Source organism: Camelus dromedarius, chromosome 6 (assembly GCF_036321535.1).
Source record: "Camelus dromedarius isolate mCamDro1 chromosome 6, mCamDro1.pat, whole genome shotgun sequence".
Taxonomy (NCBI): Eukaryota; Metazoa; Chordata; class Mammalia; order Artiodactyla; family Camelidae; genus Camelus; species Camelus dromedarius.
The window spans coordinates 31,320,120-31,342,826 of NC_087441.1; the positions used below are offsets into that span (position 1 = coordinate 31,320,120).

At 36.4% G+C, this 22,707-nt stretch overlaps 1 protein-coding gene across 1 annotated transcript; it reads right to left on the reverse strand.

Annotated features, from left to right (window-relative positions):
• Positions 1-1,707: 1,707 nt before the first annotated feature.
• On the reverse strand, positions 1,708-21,921 carry C6H6orf58 (chromosome 6 C6orf58 homolog). Its single transcript, XM_031456287.2, has 6 exons — positions 21,433-21,921; positions 18,758-18,844; positions 17,109-17,293; positions 16,083-16,183; positions 12,209-12,447; positions 1,708-1,883 (listed from the first exon to the last, which is right to left on the reverse strand). The coding sequence occupies exons 1-6, from the start codon at positions 21,731-21,733 to the stop codon at positions 1,708-1,710; spliced, it is 1,089 nt and encodes a 362-aa protein (XP_031312147.1). The 5' UTR covers positions 21,734-21,921.
• Positions 21,922-22,707: the final 786 nt, after the last annotated feature.

Below are 22,707 nucleotides of genomic sequence, written 5' to 3' on the forward strand. Positions count from 1 at the left end.
TGGATGTACCAGAATTTGTTAAACCATTCATTCATTAACAGACATTTAAGTTGTTTCTGGTTTCTTTTGTTATTAGAAATAAATTTCCATGAACTCAATTACAGACTTTTATGTGAACATAAATTTTCATTTCCTTGGGATAAATGCCCAAGTTCCTGGGTTCCATGATAAGTGTACATTTAGTTTTATAAGAAACTGTCAAACTATCTTCCAGAGTGTAATCGCTTGCAAATAAATGCCAGGATTATCACCATCAGAGAAAGAAGATACAAGTAATTACAAGGGTGTGGTAGGGTCAGGGGAAGTCTAGAATGAACCATTGAAAAATGGACTATGAATAATGATGATATTTTTTAGATTATCACTAGATGGTAGTATACAGCCTATTAAATATAGTCTATTCCCTCTTTCTGCTGTTGTTTGGAATCTACCCTCCTCATCTACCAGACAGTTTTTCTTGGTCTGCCTCTGCTTGCTGGGATTAGGTCAAAGCCTGTGTTCCTGGGGCACTAGTATCTGTTGATTTTTCTCTATTTACTGGTAGCTATTTTGTCTTTTTAGCATTGTCTGTCTTCAAGTAACATTGAGGGTTTGGTTTTGTGTGGACATTTCATAAATGTATAGTTATTTCACATCATATGTGGTAGAAGATTTTGGGATTTTACAACACTGTCTCTGTTGTCCACAACAACCAGGAAATCCTCTGTGTGCTTTTGGATTCAATAAAAACATATTCATAGTCCTCGGTCATCCATCAAAGATATTTTTACTGCCCCAACAATATAGCACATGTTATCAATTTCTGAGCACAATTATTGTAACAATTGCTAATTTTTCTGGATGCCTACTGTGCATTGGGAAGAGTCCTAGTCACTTTATGTTTTTATTGACTTCAAAGTAATTCTGCAAGTAGGTTTTACAATCTCATTTTAACAATTACTAAACTGAGGCATGGAGAGGGTTAAGAAAATTGCCCATGTTCATCCTGGAAAGCAATAGAATTGAGATTTAAGCCATTATTTTTCTATTCTGATGTGCATACTGTTCAAACCAACTTACCTAATTTCTTTTTCCAACAGTTAGTGGGTAGATTTGGTCTATGGGTGAACTCAGGGAAACCTTCAAATAAACACTTTATCTCAACTCTGAAAGTCACCACCTCCTGGCCAGTGCATTTTCTCCTAAAAAAGAGAAACCTTGACAACTTTGATCCTTGCACTCATTAAGTGTGGACCAAAGGAGGGGAAATTTACCTAATTGCTATAAACTTGTCGTCAGTGAAAACATACACCAAAAAACTGACAAATCAGTTGTATAGTCGATTTGCCAGCTCAGTTTTATGAGTTCTAAAATTTTAATTGACTGTCAGTACTTTATTTTAAAATGATCCGAACTTTGGTTATAATTCAGCAAGATATATTGCTTTAAATTTCATGAAATCAGTTTACATAGGATAACAAGAGAAGAGCCATACAAGTTTATTGTCTGCTGATTAATTTCTTAGTGATTTATGATACTTTAGTACAATCTTCTTTAGATCCCATAAAACTTTAAATGCTGATGAATGCAAAAATCAAGAATTATTAATTGAGCAAAATAATCATAGTGTTAATTTGAATATAAATTAGGAATGCTTGGACAAAATCCTAACAAATAAGCATAAATCAAAAACAGCAGAAACAAGAAAATTATATGGTGGGGATAGTGTTAAACTTTGAAATTACTGTTTCTCAACAAATTAGAATTGTTCATTTCTAATTCATTAACCATTTCCAAGAACGTTGGATTAAAAATAGCAAGGATTGTTTCAAAAAGCTCTAGAACTACCATCCTTGCAACATGTGTCTTCATTAAAATTTTCCATACAGTCAAAGATAATGAATCTGGAAAAGATATAAAATTATTACATGTAAATTTAATGCCCATTTGCTAAAATATTTATTTTAAACAAAATTCCAAGTATTTTGGATACAAATATATATATACATTACATGATAATTATGCACATAAAGTTTTTGAATTTAAAATTAATTGACCAGCTTTTCATATAAAAATCAATAAGATATATAAGTAATTACCCAGAAAACTGGGAAGAGCACATGAACTCATTCAAAGAATTTTAAATTCATATAAGAGTGAAGTACCATTTTCTGCATAATACACTAACACAAATTATAGAAATTGCTATATGATAATATGTTGCAGAAAACAGGAACCTTAACTAATAGTTTTATGACAAAAATGTAAACTCCTGATAATTTTTTTGAATACCATTTGGCAGTATATGACCCACCGAATTTAATTCATTTCCTTTTGACAAATTTATTTGTAAAATAATAAATAATGGCAAGGAAAGTATACATAAAATGCCATTGTTACATTATTGCTAATAGCTTATAACAGAAAATAATATCCCCAGTTACGGTATGCTTATTAAACACTATGTGTCATTTAAACAGAAGGAGTTGGATCAGTATGTCCTAATATGGGAAAAGCTCCATGAAAATTTCCTAGTAAAAACTATAGTGCAAAGCAGTGAGTATGATTTCATTTGTACAATGTAAGTTTTTATTTATTCATTTATGTTCACTGTTTTATGTATTTTAAAAAATTATATAAATTTGCACCAAAGAGTGACTTTAAAAATTGGGTGAAGAACCAAGAGATATAGATGAAGAAAGATGGTAACGAATAAGACATATTTTCATTTAATAAGTGTCATTTAGGGGAAAGGGAGGGGTGGGATAAATTTTAAATTTGGGATTAACAGATACACACTACTATATACAATATACATAAACAACAAGGACCTACAGTATAGCACAGGGAACTATATTCAATATCTTGTAATAACTTATAACGGAAAAAATCTGAAAATGAATACATATTTATATTTATTATTTATATATATTATATATATATATAATTTATATGTATTATAACTGAATCACTTTGCTATACACCTGAAATATTGTAAATCAACTATACTTCAATAAAAAATAGAAATAAAAAATTAAAAAATTTTCTCTAAGAGATAAGATTGGTGGATAAGTTTCTTAAATTTTCTTTTTGCAATTCCTAATTTTCCTAAAAGAATATTATGTGATTTATATAATAAAAGTAAAATATTTCAAAAAAGTGTCACTGACTTTTTAAGTTTTAATATATTAAATATATTTTTAAATAAATCAGTAAAAGCTACAATTAAAGTGCATTTTGAATAAAGAGAAAATAAGTTAAAGTTTTAAAAACAATTTTTGAAAAGAAGAAATATTTTAGGTTAGATCTGTTAATGTACAAGAGGTAACCGTTTAGAAGTGTCCAGAATCTTTGGTCCCAGGTATACTTCTTTTTTTCCCCTAGGCCCTTTGGGGATGGGAGGATAATGCTTAATTTCCATGAAGAGCTATCTTCATAAATATCCTTTACTCCTTTTCATGGAGATACAGCATGTTCCCCGATTGGTGGGTGACAGCATTTGGTTCATGCTTCTTAACTGGCTAGAGCTAACCTACTAAAGTCCTAAGACCCAAGCAAAGCTCTTCTTCTCTTCTATCTAGACTAGTGAGGAAGTGACACTAGGATGCTAACCTACTCTGCAGACTTTCCCTTGGGTGGCCTTTCCGAGGGCTAGAGAAGAGGTATGCAGTAGGAAGAACATTGGTGCTGCATATCTAAATCATATTCTCCAACTGTTTTCCAGTATTGAAGCTGAGGTTCCACCTCCATTCACTCTCTCCTTTGCCTGTCTCAACTGGTTTTGATTTTAGGTGAGGCCAAAAAGAATGCTCTACTGATCCCTCTCAAATACCAGTACTCTTTCCTTGAGGGATTTAACTCATATATATGATGTTAATCATTACTTATATTAGAGACTGCAAAATCTAATGCCTACAGAGGACAGGATGGTAACATAAATGTTGGAAATCAGATAAATTAGTAGTGATGATAGCTATAAAACTATTTCAAAAAGAGGCAAATGCTACTCAACTTCAGGAGTTTGGTGATGTGCAGAAATGTAGACCCACCATACCCTGTATTATAAAGCTTTTTAGAAGAATCTCAGAAATTTAGATTTTTTTCATGAAATTTATCATTACTAAATTTTCACAAATAATTTTATATTTTAAATATTGATATTTGCAGACCAAACAAAAATGCCATGATCCATTCTTGGGTCAGTGGTTTGCCAACTCTGATAATCTCCAAAATACTCTTTGATCCTAGATGTTTCCTTACGGATTTTCTCTCTGGATGATCCATCAATTGATAAAAGTTGCGTGTTGAAGTCCCCTAGTATTATTGTTTTGCTGTTTATTTCTCCCTTTAGATCTGTTGATATGTGCTTTATATATTTAGGTACTCTTAGGTTTGGTGCATAAATACTTATAAATATTATATCGTCCTGTGGGATTGACCCTTTATCATTATATAATGATCTTCTTTGTTTCTTATTACAATGTTTGTCTTAAAGTCTATTTTGCCTGATATAAGTATAGTTAACTTAGCTTTCTTTTGATTTCCATTTGCGTGGAATATCTTTTTCCATCCTTTCACTTTAAGTCTGAGTGCCCTTAAAGCTGAAGTCAGTATATTGTAGGCAGTATAGAGCTGGGTCTTATTTTTTAATCCATTCAGCCACTCTGTCTTTTGATTGGAGAATTTAGTCCATTGGCAGTTAAAGTAATTATTGATAGGCTTGGACTACTGCCATTTTTTCCATTGTTTCCTGGTTGTTTTATGATACCTTTGTGCCTTTCTTCTCTTGCTCTCTTTCTTTGTGATTTGATGATTTTCTGTAGTGGTATGCTTAGATTCCTGTCTCTACCATTTTTGTATCTACTATAGATTTTTGCTTGTGGTTACCATGAGTCTTACATAAAATATGTTATATGTGGGAACCCATGATTGGGTTAACAAATTGTAACAGATCCCAGCCGCTTATCTCCTTAAAGAAGATGTGCTTAGTAACCGCCTTGAGGTTTTAGCAATGACCCAGGCCCCCGGCTATAAACACTCCGTGCCAGCTGTTAGTCTTCTATCCCCAAAACAGCCTTGGGCTGGAATGGTAAACAACTTATAAAAAGCTGCAGACTCAGAGGTGAGAAGGCCAATGACGGGTAAGATCCCCTGAGGGGGGCAACCTAAGACAGGCACAGCCTACTGAGTCCAAGTTGTTAAGCAGCTGATTCTCATACGTTCCGCCCTGATAAGCTGAAAGGCTCTACATGAACATGATTCACCAAAAGGGTCTTCTGACCTTGAGCCAAACACCAACAATAAACAAAGCCTTTGTACTCATTCTGATCCTACCCTGTCCTGCCCTAAATTCCTGCATTCCTCCTTTGACTGTACTCAATGAATATGGGAGATTTGAGAGGCTCCTGGAATTGGCTCCTGACTCCCTCTCGCTCTCTTGACTTTTCCACAGAGTCTTGAGTAATTCATTCCATCTCGGCGGGACTTCTGCTGGCCAGAACCCACAACTGGTGACGATCCCACAGTCGTATTTATAACAGTCTACTCTCAGTCTACAACTTAGTTTGAACACATCATAAAGTTCTACATTTTTATTCTCACACACCCCCAAATTTAATGCTTTCATTGTCACAATTGACATCTTTTGTCTTGTGTACCTGTTAACAAATAATTGTTATTATAGTTATTTTTACTAGTTTAGTCTTTTAACGTTCATACTAGATTTATATATGAATAACCACCATTACAAAATTAAATTATTCTGAATTTAACTGTATTTCACCTTTATCAATGAGATTTATATTTTATGTTTTTCTATTACTAATTAGCACCCTTTATTTCAGCTTAAAAAGTCCTTTACCATTTCTTGTAAGACTGCTTTACTGGTGCTGAACTCCACCTTTTGCTTGTGCACAAAACTCTTTCTCTCCTTCAATGCTGGCGAACACCTTTGCCAGGTAGAGAACAACTTTTTCCTCTCAATACTTTGAATATGTTTTGCCACTTCCTCTGGACTGCAAAGCTCCTGCTGAAAAATCGGCTGACAGTCTTATGAAGGTTCCCTTGAACATAACAAGTTGTTTTTCTTCTGTTGCTTTTAAGATTCTCTTCTTGTCTTTAACTTTTGCAAATTTAATTATAATGTGTCTTGATGTGGGTCTCTTTAGGCTCTTATTATTCGGAACTCTCTGGGCTTCCTAGATCTGAATGTCTGTTTTTTTTCCCAGGTTAAACAAGTTTTCAGCTGTTATTTCTTCAAATAAAGTTTATGCCCTTTTCTCTCTCTCTTCTCTTTCTGGGACTCATATAATGCAAATATTGGACTACTTGATGTTGTTCCATAAGTCCTTTAAGCTACTTTCACTCTTTTTTTCTTTTTGCTTCTTTAATTGGATGAATTTCACCACCCTGTCTTTTAGTTCATTTATCTTTTCTTCCACTTCAACAGTCTGTTGTTGAAACCCTCTATTGAATTTTTCAGTTCAATCATTGTTCTTCAGCTCTGTGATTTCTGTCTGATACTTTGTCATATTTTCTATCTCTGCGTTGAAATTTTTACTTTGTTCATGCATTGTTCTGCTCTCAGTGAGCATCTTCAGGACAATTACTTTGAACTCTTCATCAGGTAATCACTTATCTTTGTTTCATTAGGGACTTTTTTCTGAGGCATTATCTTATTCTTTCACTTGAAAATTATTCCTTTTTTCTTCAGTTTTCTGGACTTTCTGTGTTGATTTCTATGCATTATATAAAACAGTCACTGTTCCCTGTCTTAAAGGAGTAGCCTCATATAGGAGATGAAATTCATCATTCAATCCTGCCTCAACTATTGGTTGTTTCTCAGTCCTTTGTGATAGTCCAAGCAGGTTTTTATTCTTAGAGGCTCCCCATAATTGAGGGTGTGCCAAGACCTGTCAGTGTGCCAAAGGGGAGGATCTCAGTTAGTACCAAGATGTAGGCTGATTGTAAGCTGGACTGTCGGGCAGCAGCTTTTTGTTGTTACAGTCCTGTGGGACCCATGAACTTAAGCTCTCCTGGAAAACAAAGCCAGGCATTCAAGAGGTATCCCCCGCAGGAGCTGTTAAAAAAAAAAGGGGGGCACCAGATGGGGGCACAAGCTCTTTTCCAGGAGATATCAGCAACTTGAGTGAGGCTGGGGAAGAGTGTGAAGATGGCACCCACTGGGTCCCCAGTCTCTGAAGAATATTGTAGCCAGCCCCTTGATGTGTGTTAAATTAGAAGCCTGCCCCTCAGTTTGCAGCTTTATGATAAGGAAAGAGGTCTCTTTCATGGAAAGACTGGGCACGTTTCAGTCTGCTGCCTCTGCCCTTGTCTCTGATGTGTTTGCCACAGTGAGTTTGCACAAGCTGAGTAAGAAGTGTCTCTTAGTTCACTTTAGTCTTGTGGGTCCCATGGATGCAAGCCCTGTTGCTTTTCAAAGATAGATGTTTCAGGGCCCTGTCTCTCAGGTGGAAGTCTTAAAAGTTGTGATGTCAGATGTAGGAACCCGACCCTTCACTACTCATGGAAAAAGTGGGAGTCCTGAGATCCCTTCCAAGTGTGTGTCATTGTGCCAGGGGTGGGGTTTGTGGCAAGACTGTGCTGCAGCTCCTCTGTCTTGTTTAGGTGTGTATCTTTGTTTTGTTTGTTTTCCCCCTCATTCATCTGATGTGTAGGAGTCACTCAGCTAGTTTCCGGATTTCTTCCAGAGAGAATTATTTCGTATATAGCTCTAGATTTGGTGTGTCCATGGAAGCAGGTGAGTTCAGGAGCCCCTAATGTTTCCACCGGAACTGAAGCTTTTGAGACGCCCAGGCTCATTTTCACCCACCTCTTCACACATCGCACTTCAGCGAACAATGGTCCCCATTCAAGAAAGAACAGGTGGCAGTAACTGCAATGGGAGAGGATGAGGCAATGATCTTCTTGGTTAGGATGGGAGCAGGAAAGGAGTTAGCTGGCCTTAGCCTTGAATCATCAAATTCAAGAAATTTTCAAAGCACTTTGAATTATATTACCATGAATCCAGCTTCTGACAGTTTTGAAACTTCACTTGGTCTTCATTTTAAATATCACCCGTGGAAAAAAGCATAAAACCTATGCAAGTTTTCTGTTTTCTACTTATTTATTACCTAATATTATTTTTCAACTTTAATATGAGCTCTCTATTGTTAGAATGTGTGGAATAAAGATTTAAAAGCTGATAACACTGTAGATGGAGAGGCTGTTGAGTATTTACTTAATTAGAAATTAAACACTCCAGGGGACCCCACTGTTCATAGCAGCACTATTTACAATAGCCAAGACATGGAAACAGACTAAATGTCCATAAACAGATGACTGGATAAAGAAGATGTGGTATATTTATACAATGGAACACTAGTCAGCCATAAAAACCAACAACCTAACGCCATTTGCAGCAACATGGATGCTCCTGGAGAATGTCATTCTAAGTGAAGTAAGCCAGAAAGAGAAAGGAAAATACCATATGAGATCACTCATATGTGGAATCTAAAAAAAAAAAGAACATAAATACAAAGCAGAAACAGACTCATAGACATAGAATACAAACTTGTGGTTGCCAAGGGGAGGGGGTGGGAAGGGATAGACTGGGAGTTCAAAATTTGTAGATACTGACAGGCATATGTAGAATACATAAATAAGATTATACCGTATAGCATAGGGAAATATATACAAGATCTTATGGTAGCTCACAGCGAAAAAAATGTGACAATGAATATATGCATGTTCATGTATAACTGAAAAATTGTGCTCTACACTGGAATTTGACACAACATTGTAAAATGTCTATGACTCAATAAAAACTATTTAAAAAAAAATAAAAACAAAACAAAACAAAAACAACTCCGGGGGAGGACACAACTCAGCGGTAGAGTACATGCTTAGCATGCATGAGGTCCTGGGTCAATAAACCTAATTATCTCCCCACAAAACAAAACTAAAACAAACAAACAAACATAAATAAATAAATAAATAAATAAATATTTTTATAAACAAAACCAAATAAAGGAAATAAAAACTCCATGTCACTTCTTATCATCCATAAAAATGTTAAAGAGCTTACCTGAAGCCCGAAACACTTGATTTTATTTATTTATTCAATGAATTTAACTCAGGTTCCTTGTGAAAAGCATTATAAAACATTTCAGGAGACTACAAAGTAGTTAAATGATAGTTTTTTTTTTTTTTTAAATAGAGTTACTGGGGATTGAACCCAGGACCCTGTGCATGCTAAGCACATGCTCTACTACTGAGCTATACCCCTGCCTCCAGTTAAATGATATCTTGAAAGGATTTTTGAGAATGTAAATGTGTATTTCTATTGAATTAATTTAAAATGCTCATTTTTAAATATCAATGTTTGTATTTTACCAATTGTTTGCTTCTCATATATCTTTTTTCTCTGTTCTCTACTTATTTGAAAATCCTATGGCCTTTGTCACTACGACTGAATTCTGTGTGTCACTGGGAGCATGAGGAATGGTTGGCCATGGGAATAGTGACTAGATAATAGTAAATGCCTCGTTATGTGATATCTACACAATTATGCTATCAAGGTCACTTTCTTTTAATCAGTAGTTTCCAACATTTAATCTCCAATTTTTTTCTTGTGAAAGCAACTCAAAACCACATATTAAATCCAAAGCTAAATCTCAGTAATAAAATCTTGTAGTATGGGGCTTCCAAGCTTTCAAGACCTTCCAACTCTTGACTCAGTTCTTTACCCTTTACATCCGAACAGGAAAGAGCCAGCTTATAGGATCCAGGTCTAGAAAACAATCATGCTGTGTAATAATTTGTCAGAGATGGCTAGGTGACTCCCAAAACTCAGACATCTCCTTTCATGGTGTAGATTTGTCACCCAAGGTGGTTCGTCGGCAGCCATTTAATTCCTTAACCCCTTGCACCCAGATTTGGGACAATACAACTGTCTCATACCAATAGAGTATAGGAGGAAGTGAGAGGAATGTCCAGGCTGTCTCCAACACTATAGTATTTTTCTGCTGGTGAGATGTAGGTAATATAAAGGCCAGGGGCTGGAAGGACCACAGATGGAAGGATCTTCAGTCTGCTCCTCCTTGAGTGAAGGAAAGATGCCACTGACTGAATACACTGCCCTGGAACCATTACTACAGCAGGAAGAAACTGCAATTGCAGGAAGCCCTGAGGTGTTTGGGTTTATTTGTAACTAAACCTAATGCAAATAAGATTTCAAAAACATATATTTGACATTTACTTTGGGTTTTTTTTTTGTTTTTTTCTTTAACATTTTTTATTGAGTTATAATCATTTTATCATGTTGTGTCAAATTTCAGTGTACAGCACAATTTTTCAGTTATACATGAACATATATATATTCATTGTCACATTTTTTTCTCTGTGAGCTACCATAAGATCTTGTATATATTTCCCTGTTCTATACAGTATAATCTTGTTTATCTGTTCTACATTTTGAAATCCCAGTCTGTCCCTTCCCACCCCCTGCCCCCTTGGCAACCACAAGTTTGTATTCTATGTCTATGAGTCTGTTTCTGTTTTGTTTTGGTTTTTTTTTTTTTTTTAGATTCCACATATGAGTGATCTCATATGGTATTTTCCTTTCTCTTTCTGGCTTACTTCACTTAGAATGACATTCTCCAGGAATATTCATGTTGCTGCAAATAGCATTAGGTTGTTGGTTTTTATGGCTGAATAGTATTCCATTGTATAAATATACCACATCTTCATTATCCAGTCATCTGTCGATTACTTTGTTTTATGTCTTTTAAATCTTTCAGATTCTTTTTTGTTTTAAAAATGTTAATTTTTAAAAGTTGAAGTACAGTCAGTTTACAATGTTGTGTTAATTTCTGGTATACAGCATAGTGTTCAGTTATACACATATAAATAAATCCTTTTCATATTCTTTTTCATTATAGGCTATTAAAAGGTATTGAGTATAGTTCCCCATGCTATACTGTAGGACCTTGCTATTTACCTATTTTATATATAGTGGTTAGTATCTGCAAATCCTAACTCCCAATTTATCCCTCCATCTTTCCCTTTCCTCTTCTGGTAACCACAAGTTTATTTTCTATGTCTGTGAGTCTGTTTCTATTTTATTTAAATTAGTACAAAAATACTAATATTTTAATTATGTTTTAACTTTGATTCACTGCATTTAGAGCATGTCTGGAAAATTAGTATGATATGGTACTGCAAACTTGCAATTAAAGATTCCTTCTGTTTTTCACGCTGCTAGGAAACCCTACAATTGAGGGGCTGGAGCAGAATACTTCTGCCAGACTACAAAGGCTGAATAGAGGGAACTCACATATGTCAGTTTGCTAGTTTTTTCATTAACTGTGGCAGGTTTTCTTTTGAGATTCCTTTATTTTTTTCTAAATTTAAGAGTGATACTAAAGTGAAAGAAAAGAACTACAAAAAGCATGTATCTGGGTTTGGAGATGAAAAAAGTAGACCTGAAGCAATCTGGTAGCTTTGTGGGTCAACAAGGACCTATATGGCTGCTCTCTTGCTATCTGTACATCCTCTGCCTGACCTGACTCGGCCTTACCCTTACCTTATGTGCATAACTGTCTCCCCATCAAGGGCTGAAACTTTAATCAGTAACTGCCTACATGATCAGCCCTACTCCTAGCTGAGGATTGTTCTAGCCCTCGGACCAGGATGGCTCATGTATGTTTGTTATCAACAGGAAACAGCAGCCCTCACAATGGTTGCTAACCCAAAGATCTAGAGGGGAGGGGGAAGGAGGGCAGGGAGTGTTCCAGCAGTCCCCCTGGCAACCAAAGAGCCCTTTGGACACCATGCCCCCTATAACTGACAGCCCCCTCCTCCCCTGTGTAGCTAAGATTGCCATTGGCTATCCACGGTGGGGTATCACTCTAGGACCTTTGCCTCTGACTTGTAAGATTCCCTGTCCAATAAATTGCTGATGTCTCCATTGCTGCCTCTGGATTCTTTCTTTGGTCTCAAGAAAATAGGGTTAGTTACAAGGATTGCAGGACTGTGGGATGCTGCCCAATGGAACCCATCAGAGAGGACAACCCATGACCAAAATGTGTGGGGTGGATATCTGCAAGAAATCATGACTTTCTTTGAGAGTATGTGTTATAGCAATACATACCTCTGATATAATCATTATTCCCTCCTTCGTTCAAAGAAATACTGATTTTCTTTAAGGTATTGTTTATAAGGCTCTTACCTGTAGCGCTATCCACTTTGTGAAGAAGATTTAGACCAAGCAGGACTGTGTTCTGAAGGGCGGTAAAGTTGCTGATGAAGGGGGCTTTATCCCCACTGACAAGCACTCGTGGTGGCAGGGCCTTCTGGAACTCAGACACTCTAATAAACGTTGTAGGAAAGCGGGATGTAGCTAGATAGTCCAAAGCCACACACCAATCTCTTCCAAAATCTGCTTCTGGTTCAGAATAATATTCCAACCTAAAAGACGAGTGGAAACATGTACCATTATAATTAGTCCACTCGGAATTTCAGCTTCATTGTTTTCTGGGAAAGATCACTTTCTGCTGACAAACTAAGAATGTAGTTTTTAGTTTTAGGATGTGATGGTTTGAGGACCTACCTTTGAAGATATGTAGGTAATTAAAAGTTTTAAATTTGGAAAGGATCATCCCATCAATTGTTTATATTTTGCTTTGAGTGTGTATCTCTTTTAATCAGATACCTTACAGTTGGAAATCATATAATAACCAGATGTTAGACCATAACTGAGGACTAGAAATATGCAGATAAAGATCAAATGTTCCAAGACAAAATTCTTCCTAAACTCAGACATCCTTTGTAAACTATTGATTCTTGAAGTCAGAAAGCCCCAAAACACTGAGTATCCTAGAGAGAAAGATGTCTGATGTTCTTGTCTGATTTTCCAAATAAGTGCTTTTTTCCTAGTGGAGCCTCCTCGGTAGCCAAACCCTCTCACCTATTTAGAGAACAAATTATTACATTGGAAAGGTTAAGAGTGTAATAAATAGTTTTATAACTATATAATTCACAGCTCCTGTCCCCCTCTGGTCTAAGCATGCAAAACAACTTGCAGGTTTTGACAGTTATTCCCCTTGAAACGTTGTCTGCTCCACGCTTTCCTCACCAGCTATGTTCTCTTTTAAGTCTCCTCATAGATGTCACCTCCTTCACAGACTTCTCCAGCCCAGCTGAGGTGGAATCAACTATTTCCTCTTTCTCTATATTCCCAAAGCACTATATCACTCATACATTAAAAATTTTGTTTTCTCACTAGATTATATTGAAATTTTTATTAATTAGGTTATGTTATAATTTCTCTGTTTCCACAGTACAGTGCATATGGAGGGTCTAATAAGTAGAAAATGCTTGCATTATGTTTCTAAGCAATCCATAACATAAGCCGGAGGAGAAAACTTGCTGTGTTTGGCTCCCATACACATGGGCTTCTCACTGCCTCCCACACCCAGAAGTAGAAGACTGGGTGCAATGAACGCTTGATGAGAGAAGAGTCTGGTTCGGATTCACAGCTGATTGCCTTTAGTCACATCACAGCTGACAATGAAGTAAGGAGTAACAGCAGTGTGAATTCATAAGGATTTTGACCAATGGCCACCTAACCCTAGTAACAGTGGATTAAACAAATTGCAAGGGAGTCAGCAACATGAGGAAACGAGGAAAGGGATGAGGGCACCAGGTCAAGACACAGAGGGCATATGAGCACAAGTGGAATTTAATGGAAGCCTTTCACATTGTTCAGTTGAATGGGTTACTGAACAATTCAACCAATAAGTCAGTTAAGATGTGGTCAAAGAGAAAGAAAAATACACCCTTAAAGGCTCATTTTAATTTAAAACATTTAAAAACATAAACCATGGACATGTACCAGCCAATCTGACCATCCAGGACCACAGAGTTTGACTTAAGTATATGTAGACTACACAGAGCTCAGTTTTGTCTCGTGTAAATAAACAACTCCTAGTATATTTTTTACCTAAAGTAACTAACGCATGAGATTCCAAGGAAGGTCCCCAGGCTGAAGCAGACTGCAAATAGGGCCTCGATTCTTCAGTACTCTCTATATCCCCCAGAATCAATTCCCTGTCCTTTGCTCCCCTACATGGTACCATTAGAACACTCATCACCCCGAATCCTAGTTAAGTACAGGCTTGGCGTCTCCCCAGCAGAGTTCCTTACAAGCACCTGGCTCTTCTTAGTCACGAATTCAGCACTCCTCTCTATTTTTTTGGCATGTCATTTTCCAGTGCCCCTTCCCTCCTACAGTGGAAAAAAGGCAGGGGAAGAGAGGATGTATAATTTCCCACCCCTGGCTCAGCCATAAGATTTGATTTGGCCAATATTAGCCCACTTGACACACCATAAGTTTAACATGCATTCTCACATTTGGTTTCTCAAGTCTCCTGCCATTCTGTCATCACAGTGGAAAACACCCAGGCTTGCCTGACGGAGAGGGAGACATAGTGGAGCAGAGCCAAGCTTCCCTACCCACCCCGTGGGGCCAGACAAAATCAGCCAACACTCTGTGAGCTCAGGAAGGATCAGCAGAGCTGCCCAGCCAAGCCTCAGACAGTGAGCAATAAATGCTTACTGCCATGTGACGCTGACATTCAATGGCTGTTGACTGTGCGAAGAGCTGGATGCAATACAGGGCCACGTTCCTTATTGCAGAGTCAGGATTTAAACTAGCAATTTGGCTTCTAAAAAGCTCATGTTCTCCACAACTGCCCTCTACTGACTCTTGTTTTGACGATAATAGTTACTTTATATGGAATGCTGCTTATGTGCCAGTGGCATGTTAAGCACGATGAATTGATGTATCATTTAATCCCCCAAATTATCCGATGTAGCATGTACTGTTATTATTACAGATTCAAAGATGAGAAAACTGAGTTTATCGCTGTTTGAATTGCCCAACTTAATACCAGTAAGTTGTTGAAGCCATAAGTAGGGGAGGAAACATGCTGTGAATCTGTGAACAGGTTATTTATTTACCTTACTGGATGGATGACGGCATCTGTGAGCAAGACAATAACCAATGGTCTAAGAGGTACCCGACATTCTTGCTGGATTTAGAAATTTACTTTTACAATACCAATGAGCCCTGATTTTTTTGTTGTTGCTGTCCATGTTTTAAACTATACACAGATTTCTATCCCATATGTCACTCTTGCTGGTTGACTCCACCCCCTAGACAGAGCCCATGATTGTTGATTTCATGCACGAACTTGACTGGGCCACAGGGTGCCCAGATATTTGGTCAAACATTATTTGGGGTGCTTCAGTGAGGGTGTTATTGGAAGATATTAACATTTAAAGCAATAGACTGAGTAAAGCAGCTTGCCCTCCATTATGTGGATGGGCCTCATTCAATCAGTTGAAAGGCTGAAGAGGACAAAAAGTTAATCTTCCTGTGAATAAGAGAGAATTCTCCTTCCTGATGGCTCTCAAACTGGGACATAGGCTCTTCCTGGTACTACAGCAGTTACAGGCTTTTTGCTTAAACTTGACATTGGCTTTGCAAATTATGGATTTGTCATCCTCCATAGTCATAGGAGCCAATTCCTTACAATGCATATCTATCTGTCTACCTACCTATCTATGTATCTACCTATCATTGCCTATGGGCCTGTATTTCTGGAGAACACTGACTTATACAGTGCTATTCACATCTTAGCACAAATCATTTTTACAGCTTCACATCTAGGTGTGCCTGTGGAGTGGCCTGATAATCTTCTAGGCTATTTTGTGTGGTAATCCTGATGCTAGTTGACTTTTTGCCCCAAGTATGTGCCTATCAGATTATGTGCCTATGATAAAATTAACATAGATAATTTTTTTTTATTAGAGACAAATTGGTTGCATGTTTTGTTTGTTGGTTGGTTAGCTGGTTGGTTGTTACAGGGTTTTTTCCCTCAAATTTTTGCCCATTCTTCATAAAACACATTTTAAGCCTGATCATACTAAAACATTTATACCTTATCATAAAAATCCCCGATGATTAAATATAATATTTAATAGGAAGATTGATAGTCACTTTAAAAGGATAAAAAACAATAAATAAGACAAAAAATTACCTATCTTCAAAAACTTTGTAGACATCTTTCAAGCTTGAGGTATGTGCATCCCATAAGTACTTCAATAAGTCATCAAAGCTACTAGACGTTAACTGCAAATGCTACAGCAAAGAGAAGAAATTAATGTTTGACCAGCTATAACAATTCCTCTCCCTACAGTTTAATTTTGTTCACATTTACAATTTAGCAACATTCTACACAAGATGAGAAATTTTTTCTATGGATTAATTTAAGCTATCAGTGACTAGCACCCTGTAAAGACTATAATAATGATCTATTGTTAGTAGTAACATTAAATGCATTTATGAAACAGATGAACTTCATATGTTTTCCCGTAAGTCCATATTTTATACTGGCCAAGAGAATGTTATTTTTTGTTTATCAGTTGTTCTTCTGTTACCTTAGTTGAACTTACCACAAAAGTTTAAGATTAAGAAAAGATGAAAACTACTAGAATATTTAATTTAATCATACTTAAAATAATGAGCTAATAATTTATAGAACTAGCAACTCTATCTTTTTGCATTGATTTTGGCCCATGTCTATGCTTAAACATTGTATTTTATTTTGGTCATTGAATATTTAGTTTTGATTGCCATATAATTGTTTAATTCTACCAGTTTATGACCACTGATCAATTCAGTTGAAATAAGTTAATTGACTGTTCTAAAACCAACTGCATAATTATAGTTCTCCCAAGTGTTATACTTCAGTTGACCTGAAGGTTCAATTTACCAGAATCATCTTTTCATCCAGTGAGATAACCTGTCTGCTCTCATATTTACATATGGTTTATTTAGGGTGAGGTGAGTGGATAGATTTTGTGTTAATGTTATGTTGGTTCAGAGGGTGTTAATGACATGCAACGCCCTGCTGTAATGTAATGGTATTACTATAACTTCCATAAAAATTTAGATTTTTTATACTGTATAATACACATTAAAAACTAAACAAAAAGTATTATACAAAAAACCCAAACTCTTACCACCTCCTAAGAGAATAAGTTATAAAACTTAACAAAAGCACCTTGTAAAAGGTATTCCACTTGCTCATTGTCTGAGGAAAGGATGACTGACAACTAGAAACATCAAGACAAAACTTCGTCTGATCCTTGGGTGGTGACGAAAGCATTACTTGATCTGATGATATCCCCATTATGCCAGAATCAACTGCACCAAGGAAGGGTAATGCAGATAGAAAGTAATTCATATCTGTAAAAGCAAAATACTTACTATTGTCATGAGCGCTAAATAATGTGATAGAGGATGTTTTTAAGGAATCTGTAAACCATTAAGCAAAAACTCAAAGATTCAGAAACATATGAAAAAAAAGTAACTGCAAAAAATTCGAAAATCTCCCTAAGGATCATACAGAAAACTGTAACATGCTTCTGTCAATAACCCTACAATCATAAAAGAATATGGGTTAAAGTAGTTGATGACAATATTTTAAAACAAAAAGTAGTTTTAATGAATTTGGTAATAACTCATTCTTTCAGAGAATGATGTAAAAATGGAAGAAAGGTATCTACTTATGCACAGAATGCTACACCACCACTGAGGTTTTACCATGAAATGTGACATTTTTTCCTAAATTATCTTAATGCAGTTATAGTGTTAATATTTTGTATTTTCTTTAACCAAGTTTAATGTGCAACCATGATGTCACAAAGTCATTGTCTTATATTAGGTCTTTAAAGCAAAAATGTTAGATAAATGTTGATAATAGATCTTTGGATAATTAAACTGAAAATAATTTAAGATTTTTAAAATTTCTTTCTAAATATAACCTATTCTAGCAGATTGAGACATTGTGGTTTAGTAGGCTGTAAAGCTTATTGTACTGATTCCCATTGGTGAAACACATTTGTTATTTGTGAACACATGCATTTGTGAACACAGTCCTGCGCCCCCAGTGTAGCAGGCTGATACTGCAAACTACAAAGTCAATCTGAGAAAGGAGAACCCTGAATTCTGGATTTGCGGCCATGACTACTTGTGAGTCTTTGAAAAAAATCAATTGGTATCACATGAGAAAAATATGCAAAGGTGGATGTCATATGTGTCACTTCAAGAAAGTAAAACTTAATATGCTTTTGTCTCTAATTATTGAGAAATAGCTCTAAGAAATTGTGTGTAAATTAGTTTTGCTACTAAAACACAAAATAAAATTAAGGAATTAGAAAATACTTTCTGACTGTTTTGGTATTGAATGTCTGTCTGAGGCCTTAGATTACTGATGGATAGAATGATTTGTGGTAGATTAATCTCTGACATGTTTACGAGTTACAAAATGAAACACATTTAGTCTGAGCAAAATGAGAAAAAGTAGTATTTTCTTGTTCTCTCGTTTCTCATCCTTCCCCATCCTGGAGACTCTTCTCTTCTGACCAGTGGGACCTCCCACCTGACTGCCAGTTCTAGTTGTTTAGAGGCCATTGTCCTTTGCAGGTCGTTTTTTCAGTCCCTGTGTGAAACGTGTCGGAAGGAATCATTATTGAGATGGTGGCCATTAAATCCTAGAATGTGACATAAAGCCCACAAGGTATAGGATGAAGTAGGTTCCTTTTCACAAAGGAATAGTGCTGCTTTTGTTTTTCTCTGTCCCTAAGATGTCAGGTTGAATAATTTGGTGGAGGGAGGTTATTACTTATTTTGCTATTTAAAGGAACCTACCAGCCCACCAACTGTCCACAGAGATGCACAAATGATCTCCAGTTTCATAGCCACAGTCTGTCCTTCCGCTGGGATCAACTAATCTGCCTGGAAAAGAGAGTATGCATAGATTATTTATTATGCACATTTTGAAACTGATTATAATCGTTGCTTACCTAGGTGCATTTTGTTTGCAAAGTTGCACACACATTTATCTTCTGATGACTCGTTTCTCTTCCTATCACTCTTTACTCTTCATTTCCCATCACAGAACCAATTTCTCTTCTTCTATCTAACATCACCGCAATATTCTACTTTTGAATGATCTGTTTTGAATATTATTTGCTTTTGTAACCATTTTCTCTTCAACTCCTTTTTCTACTTCCCTTCAAACTTAGAGAAGCAATATGCATACAGATTGAAAGAAACCTGGAGTCCAAATCAAATCCTTGCTCTGTAATTTACTAACTTCACTTTGGCTAAATAAATAATCACTTATGCCTGAATTTCCTTATCTATACAATGAGGATATTAATGTTAACTAATCATAACTAACCATCATAAGGTGGTTGTGTTAAGTGATAAAAGAAAACATGAAAAGTGTTTCTTCCAATGAGTATAGTCGTTTCCTCACAAATGACAATTGATATTTTCTCAATCTCTCTCTGATTGTTCATGTTCATTTTATGTCATTTTGCCATCCCTCTTTCTGATCTTTTGTTCATCCTTCTGATTCTGATTTCCTTCCTCTTGTCAGCTGATGCTCCCAGAAGAGTTGTTCTGTTTTGTTGCACTTTTTCAGTGTTTTACTGGACTCATCTACAATTTTTTATCTCCACTCCTGCTAACGTCCTCTTTTCCCTGACTTCTGCCTGAAGAAATCAGATTCATTCTCCCTTGATTCTTCAATTGCTCCCTGGCTGTCACACCTCTACTGACCCATCTGTTGCATCTTCTACTTTTGTTTCTACCCCTTCTCTTGTGCACTCCCCTTCTTTTCCTTCCATTTCTCTATAATTTCATCACCTTCCTTCTTTCTTTTGCTAGTTCTGGTCATCTCTTTTCCGTTCATATCTTCAGTTCTTTTCTTTTTCATCTCATTATTCTCCATCACTCAGCTTTCCTAATCTGATCATTCTCAAAGCAATAACTGATAAAGAATGTTGAATCTGTTAACCTGCATGAATATTAGGAGTGTGAATTTTCCTAACCGAGTATTTCTCAGACTGCACACACACACAAACACACACACACACACACACACAAAGAACGATACCCTATACTCAATCACGTATACCTATGCCATGCTATTTCCAAGCTCAAGTCTTTAGCTTAATTTTCCACATTATTAGAATAGAATTTCTGGTGGTGGACCTCTGCACTGATGTTTTTTAAATGCTAGGTAATTATTTTCAAGATGCAGCCACGCCTGAGAAACACTGTTTCCGTTCATTCTTTTATTCTCTAATAGATTTCATTTCTTTTTTCCCCAGTGAAATTCTGCCCACATTTCAAGTCTCAGTTTAAATCCATTTTTTTATCTGATTACTCCAGCTGACTCTACTGTGTCCCCTGTTTTGCACTTCTAACTTTTACTTGAGTTGTTATTTATTGTTTTCTGTTTCAATTGTGTTGTAACACCTTTGATGACAAGAAAACTGTCTGAAATACTTATCTACCCCAACCCCATAGCTACTTTTAGAAAATGCTGGAAACATCTAAGCCCATTATTAGATGAGTTTAGTCAGGCTTAATCATGATATGTGAGTGTAATGAAAGAGTAAGAAGGGTATTAATCTATCAGCCCACTCAGCCTCCATCTACTGCTGGCCTCCAGGCTCCCTGAGACTGGCATGTCTCCACAGTGGACTATATATTAATGCTGTCTCCTGGACCTCGATCTTTTCAATTCTGAGGAAAGTCGGATAAATAGGAGTCAGTCTGAGTCTCAAGACATCCCCTGACAAACGTGGATGAGTTGCCATCTCCAGTAGCTCCTGTATGTGACCCCTACTCAGATCTCAGATAAATCTTAATCTTCTCCCTATGTGTTTTCCATCAGAACAGAACAAACTTACTTATTGGTGGTGTTATCAGTGTGGAATGAAGGAGGCACTACTCTCTTTCATGAGCTTCTCTGTCAGCCTAAATATCTTGTAACTCATGAATCTTTTGCCTAAACATATCTTCTAACTAAACCCTAGAGTGCACTTAATTTTCCAAAGGAAGCAATCATTTGCAGAGAAACAACCTCATGAACAAGGTGCCACTCCTTGCCTGTCTCCATTTCCATGTATAGGTAAACACAAATAGAACTTTAAGACATTCCAACTAATTTGACATCACCTTCTGTTTTTTAATGCTTATCTTCTTGACAGTTTTATTCTTCCCAGTGCTTAGAATGAAGACTGGCACCTGGTAGGAGTTCAATAAATATTTGCAGGATGCCCAGTAGGTTAGATATGAAGTCTCTTTTGTTCAACATCTATGCCATATGTCCCATTGCAGTTTCTAGTCAAAACAGGCAACACACAAAAGAGATTTATGGAAGAAAAAGAGAAGTAGAAAATAATGGTAATGGGGGAAAAGAGGAAAAATAAACTAATCAATTTTCAGAAACATAGTCTGATATGTACAGAGTCCCAGTCCCAGTTACAGCTTGGCTATACTGGAATGAAAACAAGAGTCGTTCTTACCTGTAGTATATTGCCAGCCATGCTGCAAAGGCAATCCCCATAAAATATTTTGTTCATTATCTGGTGCAAATTTTTCAAAATAACTGGCTGTCTTGTTCACGAGGATTTTATACATCCCCATCCTCTCAGGGTACACCCAGGGATCGATAATGTGCTTTCCATTTTCCACCCTGTAGTCACTGAACTGACCAGGACTCTCATTCCACAGTGGAGGATAGAGATCTGAGAGACTGAACTCTCCTACTAAAGAAACAGAAATGCAGCTGACTAGCACACAGGCCCAAGGGTGAAGGAAAGCCATCACGCCAGAGCTAAGGGTTGAGGTTGTGACAGCGCTTTTATTGGGAAATGGAGGAAGAAGTCACGGTATTTGCTTCTACACTAGCATAGCAACACTGTTCTTGCCCCTAGGGACAGCCTTACCAATGAAAACAGGCTGCTTTCTCAAGAATTGAGAAGAAACTGGTGGTTACCAGAGGGAGAGGGAGGGAAGAGGGGGGAGTTAGGGGTAAGGGATTAAGAGCTACAAAATACTACATGTAAAATAAATAATGAACAAGGATGTATTGTACAGCACAGTACATATAAACACATACATAAAATAAATCTATTATTTTGTAATAACTTTAAATGGAGTATAATCTAATAAAATGTTGAATCACAATGTCATACACCTGAAACTAATATAATATTGTAAATTAACTATATTTCAATTCAAAAAATAAAGAAAATGATGAAATAAAATAGGGTACTTCCCTTGTTTAATAACATCATCAATATAGTTTGCTATTCACATGATAATTGAAAAACAGCTGTTGAAAATTTTAATGTTGAATGAGTCAATATTTTAAACACTTTCAGAAACTGCTATTATATTCACATTGTGTTTTTATGCCTATTAAAGTACAGTCCTACACATCTATCTTGACCTTATTCATCTAGAAATAGAAAGATATGAGCATTTACTGATCTTTGCAGAAAAGAATTTATAGCAAGCCTGAGATTGGTATCATTAGAAAAATCTGCTTGAAAGGTTGGCACTTGGCTGTCATCTGTGTACTTGGCTCTCAAAGTTCCCAATCTACAGTTAAATGACAAGGGTGATTAACTCAGGGCAAAAAAACACCGAAGCTAGAAAATGACAAGTAGTCCTTGAGATGAATAGCTAAAACTATTGAATAGTTAATAGTTTTTGCTTGGATCTGGGCATACATTTCCTTGTGTTAAGCCTGTAGTGTAGGGGACTGTAAATCTGGTTGAGCACATTGTGGTATT

Bases quoted from the DNA above. Each gene is read 5' to 3' on its own strand.
- C6H6orf58 (XM_031456287.2), bottom strand. From the start codon at position 21,733: ATGGCTTTCCTTCACCCTTGGGCCTGTGTGCTAGTCAGCTGCATTTCT. The intron at 18,845-21,432 runs GTAAGAACGACT...TCTCTTTTCCAG, and splicing joins TGGCTGGCAATATACTACAG to GCAGATTAGTTGATCCCAGC. The intron at 16,184-17,108 runs GTGCTTTTGTTA...TCTTTGCTGTAG, and splicing joins AGTGGAATACCTTTTACAAG to CATTTGCAGTTAACGTCTAG.